The sequence below is a fragment of the Meleagris gallopavo genome, chromosome 7 (assembly GCF_905368555.1).
Source record: "Meleagris gallopavo chromosome 7, MGAL_WU_HG_1.1, whole genome shotgun sequence".
Taxonomy (NCBI): domain Eukaryota; kingdom Metazoa; phylum Chordata; class Aves; order Galliformes; family Phasianidae; genus Meleagris; species Meleagris gallopavo.
Genome location: NC_139410.1, coordinates 35,740,938 through 35,759,524, shown reverse-complemented (window position 1 = coordinate 35,759,524; position 18,587 = coordinate 35,740,938). Strand labels below are relative to the sequence as shown.

Sequence of the window (18,587 nt, the reverse complement as noted above, 5' to 3'; positions counted from 1 at the left end):
CTTACGTGTGGTAGAAGGGGATTTGGTTTGGCAGCAACAAATAAGGAGAGAAGCAGGAACGAGTCTGCAGAGCAAGTGCTTGCAGAGGGCCCCAGGAGCCTGTGGTGAGCTCAGCACAGGTAGAACGGCCCCCTTCACCTGAACCAGCAAGGGTGGGTGGGCACCTGCCCATCAGCACCCACCACCATTTCATGGTATTCTGAACTACGTGCTACACTGTGTACGTGCTGCACTCCTAACACCAGTGGCGTCCACCCATACTAATAGCAGGGGCAGATGTAATGGCAGATGATTGCCTAGACAGCATGCTATTTTGTAAGACAGAAAGCTTTCTAAGAAGGCAGGAAGCTCTCAGGAAGGCTTTCTACATTTCCTGTTCTCTTAACGGGGTGAAGAAACAGTCAACATGCTGAACTCACCCCTTATAGGAAAGGCATCTTATAGCAGTCCCTGCCTAAAGGCCCTTCTGCTTCAGCAGTTCTGCCCTGCTAAGCCTCACCTACAAGCCATGAGGCTTCACTCTTCTCCACCTAGATAAAGCTGGTGTTTTAACATGCGTAGTACCAGAACCTTCTAAATAAGGAATAATAATTACTAAATCATCAAGCATGTATTGAAAGCTACCATAAAAACCACAACCACGTCCCCACAAGCTTATTTATGACAGCCACCAGCAGAGATTGTTACAAATGGTCTGGGTTTGGAATATCGTTACCTGTAATAACCTGGCATCACGATGTGCACGCCCGCACTAGGCTGACAGATGTTGGGTACTTCCTGATCATCCATTTTGCGCACCGAGTCTGTGAAAGGTCCTGTAGCATTGATAACACATTTGGCTTTGACATCAAATTCCTGCCCTGTGAAAGAAAACAGCATCAATCACGGGCCCCATTTGTTTCCCTGCTCGCTGACACTCGGCGTTATTAATCTGTGAACCTAACCTACTGTAACGCCATTCTGCTCGTCTGAAGGGAGGGCTGGGGCTGTTCTCAAAAATTAACCAAGTTTGCATTTGAAGCCAGACTTCAGAGGAAGCACTTTGCAGAAAGTTCTGCGCTGCCTGTGAAGGCAGGGCAGGAGGTAGGGAGGAGGGGCCGAGCTGCACCTCTCAAAGAGGGGGAATCGGCAGGTGGGTGGCATTATTACCGTATGGCACACGGCATTTTACAGCAGTGCCTCCGCTTGACCCCAAGGAGGGCTTGGAGGTACGGCTCAGCCTACCTGCCAAAACACCGCCATCCGAGTGAGAAGTCTGACGCAGGTTAAAGATGACTGGCACTAATGCCGCACCACTGCGCTCCGGGAAAACGGCTCCTGCGTCGGCTGATCCATATTTACCATTAGCGCTTCCCGCTCCCACCTCCACCCCCCAGCACAGCCCCGGGCCAGGCACACACCTGTGAGCACGTCCCTGCAGCGTGCCCCGCACACGCGCTGCTTGCCGCTGCCCGGCTCCGTCCTCTTCAGCAGGCGCAGCACTTCAGTGTAATTGGCGGTGGCAGCGCCGTACCTGGCAGCGGTGAGGGCGATGGCGAGGTTCATCCGCGCGTCGTTGTGCTGTCCTGCAGCGGGAAGGGACCGGGAAGGATGTGAGTCACCTCCAGCCACGGCCGCGCGGTATGGAAGCGTGTCAGAACCGATCTGTCACGGCTGTCCCTGTCACATCCGATAGCCGTGATGGCTGCTCGCGCCCGACGTCGGTATTTAAACGACACGTCCTCTGCACGGCCCCCACCAGGCTCCCACCCCGCACCCCTCGCCGGCGTGGGGCCGAGGGCGACGGGCTCGGCCGCCCCACGGAGCGCAGCTCCTCCACCGTGAGATCTACTGGAGCTGCACTGCTTTCCACAGCGCAATTCTGCAGTGCCGCTGCAGCCCACCGCCGATCCCTGCTCCGGCTTGTGCCGCGCTACGTGCAGAACCCAAGGAATCTTTCAGGCTGCCCTAAATTAAAAGTTTTCTGTAACTTTCTTTTGTGTTATTATTTCGATAGGTTTTTTAGCTTCCCAACGTACAGCATAAAATCATCGGAAAAAGAAATAAGCAGACAAGAATTAATGAAGGATTCTTAACACATATCATTAAAGATTTATTACCGAAATTCCCTCGTTAAAGAAAACCAAGAGAGAGGCGGAGGGACCATGAGGGGAAGATGATTAATTACTTTAAAACACGGGCTTCACCTGAGACTTTTCCTATTTATTATCGCCACTGAAGTTAAAGTCCAGGATGCTGGCTGGAAAGAATTACTATACATTGAAGGGGCCAGGCTCTGTGTGTCCCGAATAATTAATTTACAGCAGGGCTAAACTTCCTCAGATGTGGTTCACTTCCCCACGTGCCCGGACCAGTTCTATCAAAGATAATACAGGTAAAGTGATGAATTTGTAATAGATATTGTTGTTGATTTATGTTGCCAGCATTCTGAACGTTCAGTACAAATGGTTTATGCAAAGTCTGGCCCTTCAGATTCTGCCTGCGCATCTCGTATCGCCGCGCACATAATCTGTTCCCAGCTAAAAGGGCAAAGTTATAAAGATGGGATCAATGGCCTGGAGGTGCCACCTCCCCTCTCCTCATCCTCATTCCAACCCAGCTGAGGCGATACAGTGCCATCAGTCTTCAAGCACAAGGCAAGCTATGCGAAGTGAACAGAAACAGTGATATGATGAAGCACCGATGAAGAAACAAACAGTAACTCTGATTCAACTACGCAAACAATGCCCAGAATAAACTGCAGAAAAGAACAGCAAAACAACTTAGCAAGATGTCAAGAAAAGTTGCAGATGCTCCAACACAGCAGATGCATGAGACTAAACAGCCATCTGTCAGAAGTGGCAGGCAAATCATTAAACAAATGCATCAGCATTTCTGCTACAGCAGTGTCAGGGAAGGGATGAAGTGACCTTACAACGTCTGTCTCAAAACTGAGCATTTTAACAAAGGGCTGAGAATGTTCAACATCTTGTGCACACAGTGAACACTGGGGAAGAAAAACAGAACAGCAACAAGCTGCATTACAGCAGCCACTTTAATGTACAGCACATCCAGAATGCTCTTCTAGGCCAGAGCCAAAGGCATGCAGAAGCAGGGCAGCCTGTAGCCGCCCTTCTCTGCTCTGATGCTTTGTTTGAGGCTCCCCAGCCATGGGATGCTACAGGGCACTGCTGTACAGGGCAGGAAACCCAGCACAACAGAACCCCAGAGGTGTTCAAGGCCAGGTTGGATGGGGCCCTGAGCAGCCTGGTCTAGTATTAGATATGGAGACTGGTGGCCCTGCCTGTGGCAGGGGGTTGGAGCTTCATGATCCTTGAGGTCCCTTCCAACCCAACTGTTCTATGACTCTATGATTAATTGCTACCCAAGAGAAGTGCCATCTCTGCATGAAGGAAAGCCTGAAGCAGCAGCCCTGCACAGCACCCCTTCAAGGTAGCCCTGCAGTGCTTCTCATCCACATCCCTCTCATCGTTACTCTGCTGTGAGAAAACCCTTGCTATTGCTTAGTTCTCAGCTGTCCAAGGGAACCCTGAGTGTACCAGGCAATGTACCTGCAGGAAGAGGACTAGGAAATAACCAGTTGCTGATTAACTACGCATTGAGAAAAAACAACACTGGCTTCAGATTAATACAATCCACAGTGCGGAGTGCTGGAGTTTTTCACAGTATAAACAGCAGAGATCTGTGGAGGTCTAGATTGGAAAGCAATGAGGAGTGACTTACTGGCTCATAAATTTATCATCTGTGAAGAATAACACCTCAACAGTTCGGTAGGATGGGGCCACGGTCCGATGGCCCTTCCACTCAGGAACAGGTTTATTTGTTGGGAGGTGTGTCTGTGCGGTTTTAACTTTAACTCATATTTGCACATTTTCCCACAAACAGTGACATTAAAACTCTGCACTCTGTGCAATCATCTTCTCCTTGACACCTAAAGAAATCGTTGCTGCTCCTCCATGCAAAGCAGCTATTGCCACGGTATTGCAGAACAGCTCTCACTACCGTACCATTCATGATTCAGAAAACATTTTTTGTTGATGAAATAAACCTAGTTACTTTCAGTCATGTTAGTTTGAAATAACAATCATTCCCAATTTCAAACAGGTTGGAATGTGTTGTGGCACTTCAACAATCCTCACCACTCGAGAGGAACAGAAGGAGAGAGAACAAGAACGCTGCCTCTCAGTCTTCATTTTTTCAGTGAACTATCATCCTCCTTTTGCCATATTCAGGTCCTCCAAACCAAGATAAATGCCTCCAAGCTTAACTTTCTCCAAACAGAGATGTAAAGCTTTCTTGACACAAGCACTATTAGCACGCGCAGAAAGCGCCCAGGAAACCCAAGGCATAGGTGTGTGCTAAGGACAAGGTGACCAAAGACCTCTGTGGGAGGCTCTGCATCAACTACTCCGGGCAGTTCTGCATCCACTGTCCTCCACATCAGTGTCTGGCACTCCAAAGCAAACACAGAGCTATTTCCTTGTGCTCCCCCTTCTGCTCTACCATGGGTTTCTTCTGAATGTTGTTAGTGATAAATCCAAAAGCTGTTTTACAGTACCACAGCAGCTATGTCCAACTCATTTGGCATTCCTTTCCATAAAAGCAAGCTGCTGAAGATCTCCTAACGAAGCTCAGAGCAATACAGTGAGTATCTAACCAGGACATCCACGAAACACAGACGTGCCCCATCACCCTGCCCCATCACCCTGCCCAGCCAGGTGAGTGCTGCTGCAGTCCTGCTGCTCCAGGGCAGACATGAGGAGCTGGTGGTGTGCCTGTGGTCGGCTCTGTCAGCAGGACGCATCTCCAGGGGCTGCACCTGGCAGCCAAATCCAGCAGCTTTGGAACAAACATCCAGGAGCCATGGACGGAACCTGCTGAGCTCTCCCCACAACTTCTCCTCCCACAGTACAACTTAAAAATGGGTGTTGAAATCCTTTAAATTACTTCTGAGAAAAACAAAGAGCCACCCATCTCATTATTGCTGTTGTCATCTGCTCATTGTACAGCAATAATTGCAGTAAGCTCATTTTCATTAAGGGTAGCCAACACTGCTAACGAGACACTGGCCTAACTGCTTTCAATGAAGTGACACTTAATCCTCTCAAAAAGAACCAACACTATTCTTAGAAGGCATACTGTCAAAGACATTTGGGGCAAGAAGACATTTTGACAATGTGTTCCACATAATTCTAAGATAAACCAAATGGCATCACTGTTGATAATTTCTTTTTTCTTTTCCGTAATTTAGGAAAATTCTATTTTCATTCCTTCGTAGCAAATGCTGCATTTCTTCAAATAAGAACAGACAATGCTTCCGTTGGCACTAAAAGAATCCTCCTACAGAGTGCACAGCGTACATTCAATTTTATTTTTATCAATGCTGAACCACAGCCAGTAGTGGTAACAAAGCCCACAGACTGTAGATTTTTGTGACTGATTTGGTGGAGCTGTGAAAGCCACTATGCCAAGGAGGCGCACCAGTAGTTCCAGTACCTTCTGCACTGTCACCCTGACACCCGCTGCTTTTCTACCCAGCCCTGCCCTCTCCTCTGCAACTCTCTGCAGCTGAAAGTCAACATCACTCAGCAGCCAATGACTGCAGAGAGCAGAACTTCTTTTAATGCCAGGAGTGGCATGATGTCCACCTAACTTTCTTATGCTAAGAACTAATGCTTTGTTCCGTGGCTGTCATGCTGCAGTTGTATTCAACAACAGTGCCCCCAAACACTGCAGCCTTTGCCCCCAAAATTGCTCCGCATACACTTTGCAAAACCCTGTGACACATCCATGCTGTTGTAGTACTAAGCCAAACTTCTTGCTTTAAGGAGCAGGCTGGTGGTCCTTGCAACAGACACGAAAGCTTTCTCACCTTGTGTCAATTTACAGTCTTTTCCTATTAGGCTTATCTAATTATTGCTGCTGAGGTCAAGCTAAATGGAGAGCTGGAAATAAGCCATGCAAGAAGCTATATGACAGCCTTAATGCACTTTCTCAAGAGGACAGATCCTTCTATAGAAGTACATACCAGGCTCTTTTTGGAAGAAAATAAAAGTAGTATTTGGATGAGAAACTAGGCAACAATTTTGAATTGCCACATAATATAACCATACACATAGTTAGGGCTTGTTGTTTTCTTTTAAAAAGCTCATGGGATAACAGTTAACTAACAGCCTGGGCATTGCTTCCTTACTGGTATCACTGAGCTCCACTTGGTTAACTGGAACACAGCCTGCAACTCACAGGGTAGCCCCTTGGATCTGGAACATACCCCAAAGCCTGCCCAGATGGGACATTACTAGATGGTCACAATATCGACGCCCACTGTCCCCAGAAGCACTACTCTAAGGTCATCTTAAAATGATAGACTTATATTCCTACATAAGTACTGCACAATTGCATTCATGCTGTAAAAAAACCCAACAGCACAAGGAATCAAACAACACATCTCACGTGCATAAAAGTGTTCCTGTTGTGTATATACAAAGCTTACCAAATTTAAGGCTGATGATCTGTAGTTATATACAGTGATATATAATTAAGTTATCGGAGCTGCCTGCATCCACCAATTTTTAAATAGAAAGCGCTTAATTACAGGAACAGTTTTATTACAAGCATTAAAATGGGAACTCAACATCTGCTGCAGTCGCTGGAACCAGTTGCATCCAAATTGAGTCACTCCAGCTGATTCATGATGCCTAAAAGTTCCAGACTTCTTTCAGGAGGAATGCAGTAAGTCCTTCTCCCCAAGCCTACGCAGAACAAACTGAGATGTTAACTTAAGTTTTGACTCATACGCCAAGTTGTTAGAAGCGCCTTGAGACTTGAACTATTTCTTCACTCTCTGAATCATGCGAAACTTAAGCCGGGTCAAAAATTCACCAAAAACTAGCAGGCTTTCTAGGACACACAGTATACACGTATTTGTTCTTGGACTGCTGCAGAGGAAGAGCATTCTGACTCAGACCAGTACCACCACACCCGCAGTAACACAGCAGTACCTCACCAGACTGCTAATGCTGCTAATGCAGATCACATAAAAATCATCTTCTGCTTTGCACTTGGCTGTCCGTGCGAATGCAGACAACCAAGCACACAGTCAAAAACTAAACAGGATCACAAGGAAGATGAGGAAACAAAAATGCAATACACTCCAACTTACGCACAGTTATAAAGAAATGAATGCATAAAAATACTCTGCTGGAGCATCATGGTAGGGTACACAAGCTAAAACTAACTGAAACTAAGGTACCGGCATATAAAAATAAGCCGTGCTATCGAGCATGTTAGGAAAGAGAATTTGGAATTACTGTTCAGCACTGCTGCTTTGTAATTATGTTGTTTCCCACTTCCTTCTATCAGCCTTCAACTTGTCACCACAATCATATTGCGGTGTCAGTGTAAGTAAAAGCACAGTGTTAAAATGAGACCAAACACTGTCACTGTCAGTTTGTGGCAGCCGCGCTGAGATGTCACAGCACACAAGCATCAGGGCCGGCCGGGGCACGGGGACACGGCCCGGCCTGCGGGAGGGACAAGCAGCTCTGCAAGACCTGGGGGAACCCTGCCAGGGCTGAAGGCTGAGGGACAGAACCATGAGGGCTGCGGCCAGCCAGGGGTGCACGCACGGCCCAGGGACTCCGTTGCCAGGCCCAGGCCCAGCATGCGCCCTGCTTGACGAGGAGCTCCGGGGGTCCCACCCAGCCTCACTGCTGCACCCACAGCTGCCCGAGGTGCATGGGAACACACTGCTGACAGCCCCCACCACCCGTACCGCCCTGCCGACTGTACTGAACCAGTGCCTTCTAACTAATGACCCGCTATTACGATCACAGAAAACACGTGTGTAAATTACAGCAGGGTTACATGCTCTGTCAGAGCCTCCCCTCTAAAAGCCACGGCACACTGGGACACACCGAGGTGCACAATGTGCACAATGTGCAGCTAGCATCATTTTGCTTGGTTATGGTCTTATATCTTTTAGGTAAGATGATCAGAAGAATTATTCCCCGTTCTCTTCTTAAGGGACATGAAAATCATCCTTTGCTTACACGAGCATTAAAGAGCAAAGAAACAAAAAACAACAACAAACAGAGGCATAGAATTCACTCGAATATTCATCACTCCCAACCCTAAACCCTCAGCGTACAAACAGATGAATCCAGCAAGTCAGAGAGCAAAGCCAATTTAATCTGTGGCTCCCCTGAGGTAAATGTAGTTCACAGTCCTGCCCCCACCCCAACCTCAGCCATAATCCCCGGCTCCTGGAGGTAAGAAAGCACTGGAGTGAGGAAAATTCTGCAGCGGGATATAATGATCCAAAATGACAGGGACAATAATGACAATGAATTTCATGTCTCCCAGTCATGAGCCAGGGATGCTTGACTGGGCTGACTTACACAATTAAATTGTTACAGGTACAGCAGGAGATGCAGTTATCATCCGCGCGCAATTGGGAACGACGCCTCCAGCAAAAAGAGAACAAGTGCTCTGGAATGCACAGCCTTTTGTTGTGGAACTGCTGCTCCCGTAGGTACTGCCGTACCCTTTGACAGAGGGAAAACTGGGTTAAAGATGCAAGCCATTTTAAGCGATTGATTTTATCCCTCCTGAAAACGACAGAGAGAGCTGCGGCGGATAAAGCGCTACTTGATTCCAGTCACCTTGCAGGAGAAAGGGAGCCGTCTGATTTTATCAGAATTGGGAAGCGCCGCTTAGAGCAGACTCCCCGCTAATATTTATAGGAACAGCAGCAGAGAGAAGCACCATCGCTGCTGTAGGCTCAGCCACAGACGCGCACTTCGTTTTGCACGTATTCCACTAGAGGCAGCCCGTATCACCTCACCAGCCTCCTCGCAGCAGGCTGCCGCTTCTCTTCAGGATTTCGCATACAACTCTATTATATAAAACATGGGACAAAACGTATTTGGAAACAACTGGATGTGGAGAATACATATAGACTTTTCCAGGTTGTACCTACACTTAGCGTGCCTGCAAGGCTTCTCTCATTCACCTCCTTTCAATTTTGAAATACCAAGAAATATGGTTAGCGGTGTATTTCACCTATAGAAAAATCCTTTTAGTGACAAACTGTCAAAGAGTTTTCATATCCAGGGAAGGAGAAAAGTCATACAGTTGTCTGCATCTGTAATAGGGTAATACCCCTATTACGGCTCACAACATTCTCAAAATATTAATTTGTCAAATATGAATTATAAAGCTGTAACATTTCATAATTCAGGACACACTCAAAAACTAGGAAAAATAGCTACAAGAGCCTAAATAAAAAAAAAGCATTTATTCCATTTTTGACAGCTTAATGAATGCTCTACTCTTTTGCATTGATTTTTGTGTGTGCCGGTGTGTGTGCCTGCGTGCCCAGGAAGGATTTCTCATGGGGTTTGCTGTACACAAGGAAAGCTAAATCCTCTGCCAATGCTTTTTTTTCTCCCCCCCTTTATGTTTAAATAACCTTCATATTAAAACATTTCAGGAGAGAATAAATACAAAGAATACAAAGAACAGCTACTTGCATCCCAGTAAGCATACTGGAAAGTCGCAGAACAAGACGTTAAGCAATCAGCTCCCTTGAAGCCACCCAGTGACAGGAGTAGTGTCTGCTAATTCCTATTTGCAGAAAGTAACAGCAAATTCCAAGAGCAAGGTCAACAACAAAAAAAAACCCTAAAAATTTTAAATTCATGACTGATTCAAGAACAAACATTTTCCTCACACACCTAAAGGCTCATCTTGAAAGGCAAAATATGTAAGCAGAGAAGTCTGCAAGCATCTAAAGATAGAAAGCAGTGCATCTTAAGGAGCTCTGCACCACTCAGAATTTCTAAATAAATATTCTGGCCACTTGCATCTCCTCTTCAATGTTTTCCCTAGTTTTTAACATAATGCACTATGTACGATTTAAATGGAGATTAATTCTTCCTTTTAAAATGCTTTAAAATAATTCTGCATATGATCTTGAGATCTCAGGCCAGCTCTCCATAGTGCCTCCCTTCCAGTTTTCCTTGAGCTACATAAATGGAACTGACAGATCACTGCTCAGATAGCAGCCACGTTCTTCCCCCAAAATGTTGCCTTTTTGCTATTCAGGAGTATCCTAATACCAACAAATGCTAAATGCAGTCTGACATGTACCCCTAAGAAACAAACTTGTAAGTTGTGGCTTCAAAGAAAACCTTGAATAAATAGGACACATTGTGTACACCCAGGCTAACATCCAACATATGCTTTAGTTTCCCGATGCTGAGACAGAGCAAGAATAGCCTCTGGTAAAGCCTCTGCTTTGCTACTGCTGGTACTTCCAACATTCATAATGTACCATCTTTTTTTGCCTGTACAAACAATTTTTAAAAATGTAATTAAGATGACCGTGGCAACATTGCAGAATAAAAATATTCGTGAATAATGGATCGCTTGACACACCACTGGTTTGATCAACAATTACAGAAAAAAAAAAGCAAAGAGCACTGCTGTTTCTTGTCTTTGCAAGGCAGCATTGCCACCAATACGAATATCACTGGAGAGGTGGTTTTATCAAATTAAAAAGTAACCCACATAATGAGCAGTTAAATTCTTCCCTTTGGTGGTGGCTATCAACATGCCCAACAGCAAGATGCTGCTCGCTGGGGCTATTTACAGCTACAGATACAAAGATGCTGCAATAGAGACAGGACTTATGACAGAGGCAGGAACAGAGAACACAAGAATACGAGATAAGAATTTTATTTATTACTTACACAGGGAAAACATGGACGCAGAGGAAAGACACGACCTATTTTAAGATTCAAATGTTCTGAGGGTTGGTTTTTTTTTTTTTTTTTTTTTTTTTGCCATTACTTAATGCTCTTATTCGTGACTAATTCTGGTGAAAGAATTAAAGTGAGCATAATCCAACCATATCTTTCCCTTCTCCACTTTAAGTTCAATTTCCACTCCCTTCTGCGCTCCATTCCTTTGGACTTGTTAAAATTCCAATTAATAGATTTACAATGTAGTGTGCTGGCTGACTGGTGTTGACAGAGCACAAGTTAATTGATCAAGATAAACAAATTAATGCTTCATAGAGTAACGTGAGCCCACACAGACCATGGGCCACAGGCTGGCCAGTGGAGAAATACCGTGGCACACATCTACCTGTCAGGTTTCATTTTGCAATGGGGCACCTGAAGAACTGACATAACGCTGTCATTCTTGCTTTAGCCTGCATACACACAGCTCAAAGCTGCATCACTCAGCTGATGACACCTCTGTCATTCAGAAGCTCCTCTGCATTCAGCGGAGGCTTTAAGGAGCTGCACATTTTGTTTGGTTGGTGCTGATGTTAATTGCCAGTAGCGTTTCTCTAAATTCTGAAAAAGAACAGTGTGTAACCTGATCTATAGCAGCCCACAGCTTTAAGAGAAAAGCAAAGCAAAGTCAATAATAACACGAGCGCAAACAAATTTCACTAGCAACAAAACTCAACATCTGCTTTTGAGATCTCACCCCATCATCCTGGAAGTCCTGCCAGCATCACCAGGCTGGAACAGCTGCCCAGAGAGGCTGTGGATGCCCCGTCCATCCCTGGAGGTGTTCAGGGCCAGTTTGGATGGGGCCCTGGGCAGGTATGAAATGTGGAGGGTGGTGGCCCTGCTCATGGCGGGGGGTTGGAGCTTCGTGATCCTTGAGGTCCCTTCCAACCCAACTGCTCTATGATTCTATGATCTCTGCCCACCAGCTGTGTGCTGTACTGCTGCACAGATGTTTGCCACTGAAAGACCACGTGGCATCTTGGCATGAATGTTTACATCTATTGCAAAACCGTTTAAAACAATTATTCAGAGAAACTGAAGAGATTATCTTTAAGGTTATCCTGTAGCTGTATACTTTCAGAATGCTGGAGTTGTACAGAGCCACGATATGTCCAAATTATCTATTTCATCAGGAAAGTCTGCAATAGATTATAGATTATAGATTCCCCAAGCCATAGTGTTCTTTTGAGAAGCTAATTACAGTGTAATTCATTGTTCTTATGAACTCCTGGGATCTCTTGACAGCCTAAGAGAAGGAATAGCTTATAATAATGAAAAAATAAGCCTGAATTACTTCTGTGTGTTATTTACAGCAGCTCTTGTTATGGTACGTGAAGGCTTTCATTTCTTTCATCTGACACAGTTAAAATGCCACCAAACCCCATTAAAAAAAATCTTGTTTTCAAATAACCACTTATTTCCTCTGTATCTTAAATAAAAAGAAGTAAATTTTTACTTCTCTCAGAAGAATCTAAGTCCATCTTTTAACTCTCACTGCATTCCCAAATAAGAGCCTATGCACTCAGGCATCCCAGTCTATTTTTCACTCACTGGCCTCTGTGTCGGACAGTTACAGCCACCAGCATGCTCTTGTGCCAGAGGCCTTGCTAATATTACCCAAGCCAGCATGTTTCAAGAAGCCCTCCTACTTCTTCCCAGTACAAAAGCCCCTATTGATAAGCTGATGAATAGTACAAATGAAGTTCTAAAAAGAGAAGAGTACAGCCTCTGTCATCAATTTTGTGTGAAGACATTCCTGGTTTCCAAAAGGTCAAAAAGCAACATCTCCAGGTAAAAACTAAGTAGAACTGTGCCACTACTGAGGAGTGTCAGCATTTAAGCTATTTATCCATTGGAGGGCTCCTCCAGGTCTGCAAGGAATCCGGGGCCTTCTTCTCCTCCTATCCTTAACACTCTTCTCTTTTGATATACCAAAATAGCAAAATAAGAGAAATGGAAAACAGGGAATAAACGATCCAACTAAACACTACAAAACAGCATACAAGTCTGCTGCAAAATAAAAGTGCTCTATCTTCTAGATATGTTATCAGAACCGAGTGCATCAAGAAAGCAGTTTATGACAGTATACTCTACTCCAACTCAAGTGCCTTCCAGCATTTAGAATTCATACAAAATTCAGTATCTAAGAACACTGAAGTTCTGACAGTTTAGGGATACATAACGGTAGAAAGCACTGAGATGTCACAGTTTGGATAAAGCTCAAGACACCTGTGACCCAACACAAGTGCTGATATTCTGGCAAGCAAGACTTCTAGGTAGTCCTATGCCAAGGAAACCAACCAATCCTTTACCAGTTTTGTTTCAGGCTGCCTCCAGTATCTGCAGACGCCGATGGGACAAAGACAGGGGCTCTGCTCAGAAGACCCACTGTGGCTCCTCTTGCTGCGGCACTCTGCTCAGGACTTACCAGTACTTGTTTCACAGAACAAAATAAGGAGACTTACCAGCATTCCTGCATTACAAATATGAATGACGCTCCTGAGTAAGCACAAACGCTTCTGAACACAAGAACTGCTATTTCAAGACAAATGCAGCATCAGAAAACTTGCAGAAAGCATCTGCTCTCTAAGGCTGATTGTGTATGTACGTTACACAAAAACATATCAGAATCTGTCGTAACCAACAGTCTTAATAACAACTCAAGCTGGAGGCAACTTTTTCCTCATGTGATTTTGTGACTCAAAGGTGTTTTGGCAGAAATCTTAAGTTTGAAACTCTTTCCAAACCAGAAGTACTACAGTAAACTATCAGAATGACCACAATTGCTTGACATGTAATAACTTGGAAGATGTATTCAGTCTGAGAAGAATTCAGAGCAAATGCTTGCAAGTAGTGCTACACAGAGTATGCTTTATACTGGGGACATAACTTCCTTTTAAATAAAGGCAAAGTCTGAAATAAACATGGGATTTGGAAATCCAACAAGGTATGACTTAGCTGAGCAGGAGTAGCTTTTATTGCTCTATCAGTTGTGAGGATGTCCAACTTAAAACAGGCTGAGCAGCAAGTACCACATGTGTGGAGTATTTGCAGCAGAAGAGCCTTACCCCTCCAGTACAGCAAAAATCATGCACAGCCTAAAACTTGTTGTGAAAGCCTCCTGATGTTCTGGTGATTCCCATATCGCTACAACTACTAGCTGGAAAAACAAACATACCCTCTTTTACATCCCATAAATTACTGTAGTGAGCAATGTAAGCATCAATTGGATAGATACAAATTGAGATGCGAACTGAATCCTTCAGGTCATTCTTCCCTTTGGAGAGTCAATGTAGCTGATGTACACGTGTTCCTCCCTTCCCCCTCTCCCCAGACACAGAACAATGTAGTAAGAGTCACATAAAGGGAACATACCATCGTAATAGACAATAGCTCCAACCAGCTTGTCTTTGCGCAGCATTGGGAAGTGCTCCAAGGCTCTCGACTTGCTGAGGACATAACTCCTTTTTAGACACTGACTTCCTGCCACGAGGTCATACAGTTTTATTCCAATCCAGTAATATGGCAACTGCCACCATCTGCAAGAAAAAAAATAATTTAATTTAATGGGAAATTAAGAAGTGAAAGCTCACACTTCTTGTAATACTTCTCATAACCCAGCATGCTGCATTGTGCTGGTTTTACTTTTGTACTACCGAACAAACTCACAACATCACGTAAAGTAAATGCTCAAAAAGCTATGTATCGTTTGCTATTTTCAGCTGGTCTCCTCACTACAGGAAGTCAACTAAATTCAGCACTTGTTTTTTCTAGAATTCAGACTACTGGTTTTTTTACTTCAGCCTAAGATGAGGAATCAAAGCTGAGCATTGAAGGAAGATCCAGACTGCTTCAGCACACACATCTGAGCAGTCAAGATAAGCTGGAAGACCTAATGCCTCCTACACAGACAAGACCAAATAAATATAGCCCACTGCTGACCCACGTGAGCTCCAGCTATTACAGGCCTGCTCTGTAGGACAGGAACATGGCCACATAGGAAGATTCATCAAAAGCTCACTGCTTTGAGAAGCCAGTTCTACTGAACAACTGCTCTTGCAGAGCTAAAAACCTAACCCAAATCACTTAAAGCCTTACCCAGGAGGAAGAAGCTGTCCTCTTAACACCAAAGTGCCATGTACAGTGGAAGGCAACACACTAAATTACTGCACAGAACACTGGTAGCTGTCAGAACTACACAGGACATTTTGAAGAAAATGATAATAGCGTGCACTGAAGACAGGGATGTACTGGAAAGAACAGTAAACAATATCCTGGGAATTATGAGTTCTTTCCAGCTGCAAATTCCCCTTCTCTACATCAATTGTAATGGTTAAAATGCACCAAGAAGTTGGAGCCCAAGAGGTGCTACTGGCAGCAGTGATACCAGGCTCATCCATGTGGGCAGTTCATGCTTCTACAACACTGCAACATCTCACCTCTGGGAAGACAAGAAGGTTGTGACAGGTATAAAGACACAACTGGGAAAAGGCATCTGGAAACTTCTCCAGGGAAATAGGTTGCTTGTCGAAGGACGTGCTAAAGGAGAGATATGATAGTAGAGCTTACTTGTAAACAGGCAGCATGATAGGCAAAGGAGCTGATAGGTGAGGAGCTATTTCAAGTAGGTTTGCACGCTCCTGGAGTGCTTCTTTCACCATCTTGTACTGAAAAAAAATAAGTATACATGAATTTCAAGTTACCCAATTTTACCCCAAAATGCAACATTTAATGAGAAAACTGTTCATCAATGCCAGTATCTCACATAAACCTTCCTGTTCTCTCCGAAGCACATTAGGATCCACTGGAAAAAAAATAAAATCAGCAATGAAGGAAAATACTTTCGTAGCAAGTTAAGCTTAAGTGGATTCTCTCTGGAATCTTGGCTGGTCAGTTGACTGATTTTCCATATGAACTTAATGCCCGATAAGCTGCAGTGCTGCTAACTAGGAGCAGGAGGCCATAGAGGAGGTTCAGAGCACATCCCAGGGTATTGCTTTGCAGGGTATTGCAGACTCCCACACTCAAATCCCATAAAACTCTGAGTTGCAAATGCAGAAATGTTCCTCTCCAAATCAGTGATATCAATTGATATCAAGTTGTTCTTGGGAAAAAAGAAGATGGTGATTTCTACAGTGGGTAACCGTGCTTCTGGTTTTATTTATCCCTGAGAGGTCACTGTTTCTGCGGCAGTATTATTATCATTAAAATGTATTTTAAATTAGAGAAGTCTCAGTGAGACAAATTGATTTCTAAAAGCAAGAACATCAACTTCCACCAGACTGAGGCAACACAAAAGTACATGAAATGTTAATCACATACATAATCACATAATCATTTATTTATCATATGTACATAATCACTTATTTATCATATTTTCCTTACCCATTTCAGAACCATCGGAACGGCCCCTCACTCCCCTAAATTCTGATCCTGACAGCTAAGAAGCTCCTTCTATTTTCAAGTCAGCGTCTCTGTCCTCCCTCCCCAACACACCCACAGTCTAAAAGGTACAGCTGTTAGATTGCCTGCAAGTGAATTTGGCAAGAAAGGGCACCACCAGTTTCCCTGTTTTGGAAAGCTCAACTGGAGAAGACATTTTCTGTGTTGCAGTCCACAGCCACTGTGTGCAGTCAAGTATTAGAAAAAGAAATAAAGAACTCTGATGTAATTGGGATAGGGAAAGTGTCTACCAGCAATTTTTGCTTAACAACCTGCATAAACAATTACCTGCTCAAAATCCAACTTCATGATGGCCTTCTGAAGATATCTCACTCCACCATGGATCAATTTAGTACTCCTGCTGCTGGTCCCTGATGAGAAATCATCTCTTTCTAGAAGGGCTGTTTTTAGTCCTGTGTTACCAGAAAACCAAATTAACTTCTTAAATTACACAATTTGTATGTAATTCATTAAAGACACTTCTCTAGGGTAGAGACAATCACAAGAAAAATTACTCCGTACATGGATAAATTTGTATTCAAAGTGTAGTGCACTGTCTATATTGTAATGAAAAATTTTAGCCTTCTTCCTGAGGGAAAAGTCAAAACAGAACTTAAACAGAAGCACATTAAAACCTGGATATTTCACAATAGAAAGGCATTACAGTACATTATAGGGGCCACGCTCCCTCAAGCAAATTATAGTTTGTATTCACGGCAGGAATATTTTCATGAATACCCTTAACTCTTTGCAGCAGAGAGCTCAAACTATCACACTAATTATTTCAACAGCACAGCAGCTAGACAGATAACTGGCAGCCCTGCCTTCTCCCCAAAGTTTGCTCCAGAGGCTCCCAGTGCCACAAGAGGCCCACCTGCAATGGGTGCACGCTCAAGGAAGAGCTTATGGGATTGATGCTTCAAAGTCATCCCTGTGGCATCTTGTCAATGTGGGCACTGCCATTATTTGCTCCCCAGAAAGTTGCCCAGAATACTGCTAACACCCCAAACCAGCCAACCGAACCGTAAGGCTATCCACAGAATCAGAATCACACAGAATCACAGAATTGTAGGGGTTGGAAGGGACCTCTAGAGATCATCGAGACCAACCCCCCTGCCAAAGCAGGTTCCCTACACCAGGTCGCACAGGTAGGCGTCCAGGCGAGACTTGAATATCTCCAGAGAAGGAGACTCCACAACCTCCCTGGGCAGCCTGTTCCAGTGCTCCGTCACCCTCACCGTGAAGAAGTTCTTACGCACATTCGTGCGAAACTTCCTATGCTGCAGCTTATGTCCGTTTCCCCTCGTCCTGTCTCCACGTACCACTGAAAAGAGACTGGCCTCACCACTATGGCCGCCACACCTCAGATATTTATAAACCTGGATCAGGTCCCCTCTCAGTCTTCTTTTCTCAAGGCTAAACAGACCCAGTTTACTTAGCCTTTCTTCATAGGGGAGATGCTCCAGGCCCTTCACCATCTTTGTGGCCCTCCGCTGGACTCTTTCCAAGAGATCCCTGTCTTTTTTGTACTGGGGAGCCCAGAACTGGACACAGTACTCCAGATGAGGCCTTACCAGGGCAGAGTAGAGGGGGAGGATCACCTCCCTCGACCTGCTGGACACGCTCTTTTTAATGCACCCCAGAATGCCATTGGCCTTTTTGGCCACGAGGGCACACTGCTGGCCCATGGCCAATCTGTCGTCCACCAGGACGCCCAGGTCCCTCTCTGCAGAGCTCCTCTCCAGCAGCTCATCCCCCAGCCTGTATTGGTGCATGCAATTCTTCCTCCCTAGGTGTAAGACCCTACACTTGCTTGTGTTGAACCTCATCCGGTTTCTTACTGCCCAGCTCTCCAGCCTGTCCAGGTCTTGCTGAATGGCAGCACAGCCTTCAGGCGTGTCAGCCAATCCTCCCAACTTCGTATCATCAGCAAACTTGCTGAGGGTGGCCACTATCCCCTCATCAAGGTCATTGATGAAGATGTTGAACAAGACCGGACCCAGCACAGACCCCTGGGGGACACCACTGGTTACAGGTCTCCAGCCAGACTCTGCACCACCAACGACGACCCTCTGCGCTCTGCCAGTCAGCCAGTTCTCAACCCACCTCACTGTCCACTCGTCTATCCCACACTTCCTCAGCTTTGTTATAAGGATGTCGTGGGAGACAGTATCAAACGCCTTTCTAAAATCAAGGTAGATTACATCTACCGCTCTTCCCCCATCCACCCAGCATGTGACAGCATCATAGAAGGCCACCAAGTTGGTCGAGCACGACCTCCCCTTGGTGAACCCATGCTGACTACTCCTGATAACCTCCTTTTCTCCCAGTTGTCTG

The 18,587-nt window shown here is 45.0% G+C and overlaps 1 protein-coding gene across 3 annotated transcripts in view; it reads right to left on the bottom strand.

The window, feature by feature from the left end:
* GPD2 (glycerol-3-phosphate dehydrogenase 2) overlaps positions 1-18,587 on the bottom strand; it is a 56,818-nt gene that overhangs the window by 16,500 nt on the left and 21,731 nt on the right. For all 3 annotated transcript variants that reach the window (XR_014884354.1, XM_085228048.1, XM_085228050.1), the window contains exons 4-8: positions 16,539-16,663; positions 15,378-15,475; positions 14,184-14,347; positions 1,401-1,565; positions 716-860 (exon numbers count right to left, since the gene is read on the bottom strand). Coding sequence is in view for 2 of the 3 variants with exons in the window: in XM_085228048.1 (XP_085084174.1) it covers positions 716-860; positions 1,401-1,565; positions 14,184-14,347; positions 15,378-15,475; positions 16,539-16,663 (697 nt within the window). In the remaining variant the exon portion in view is untranslated. The remainder of the gene's footprint in view (positions 1-715; positions 861-1,400; positions 1,566-14,183; positions 14,348-15,377; positions 15,476-16,538; positions 16,664-18,587) is intronic.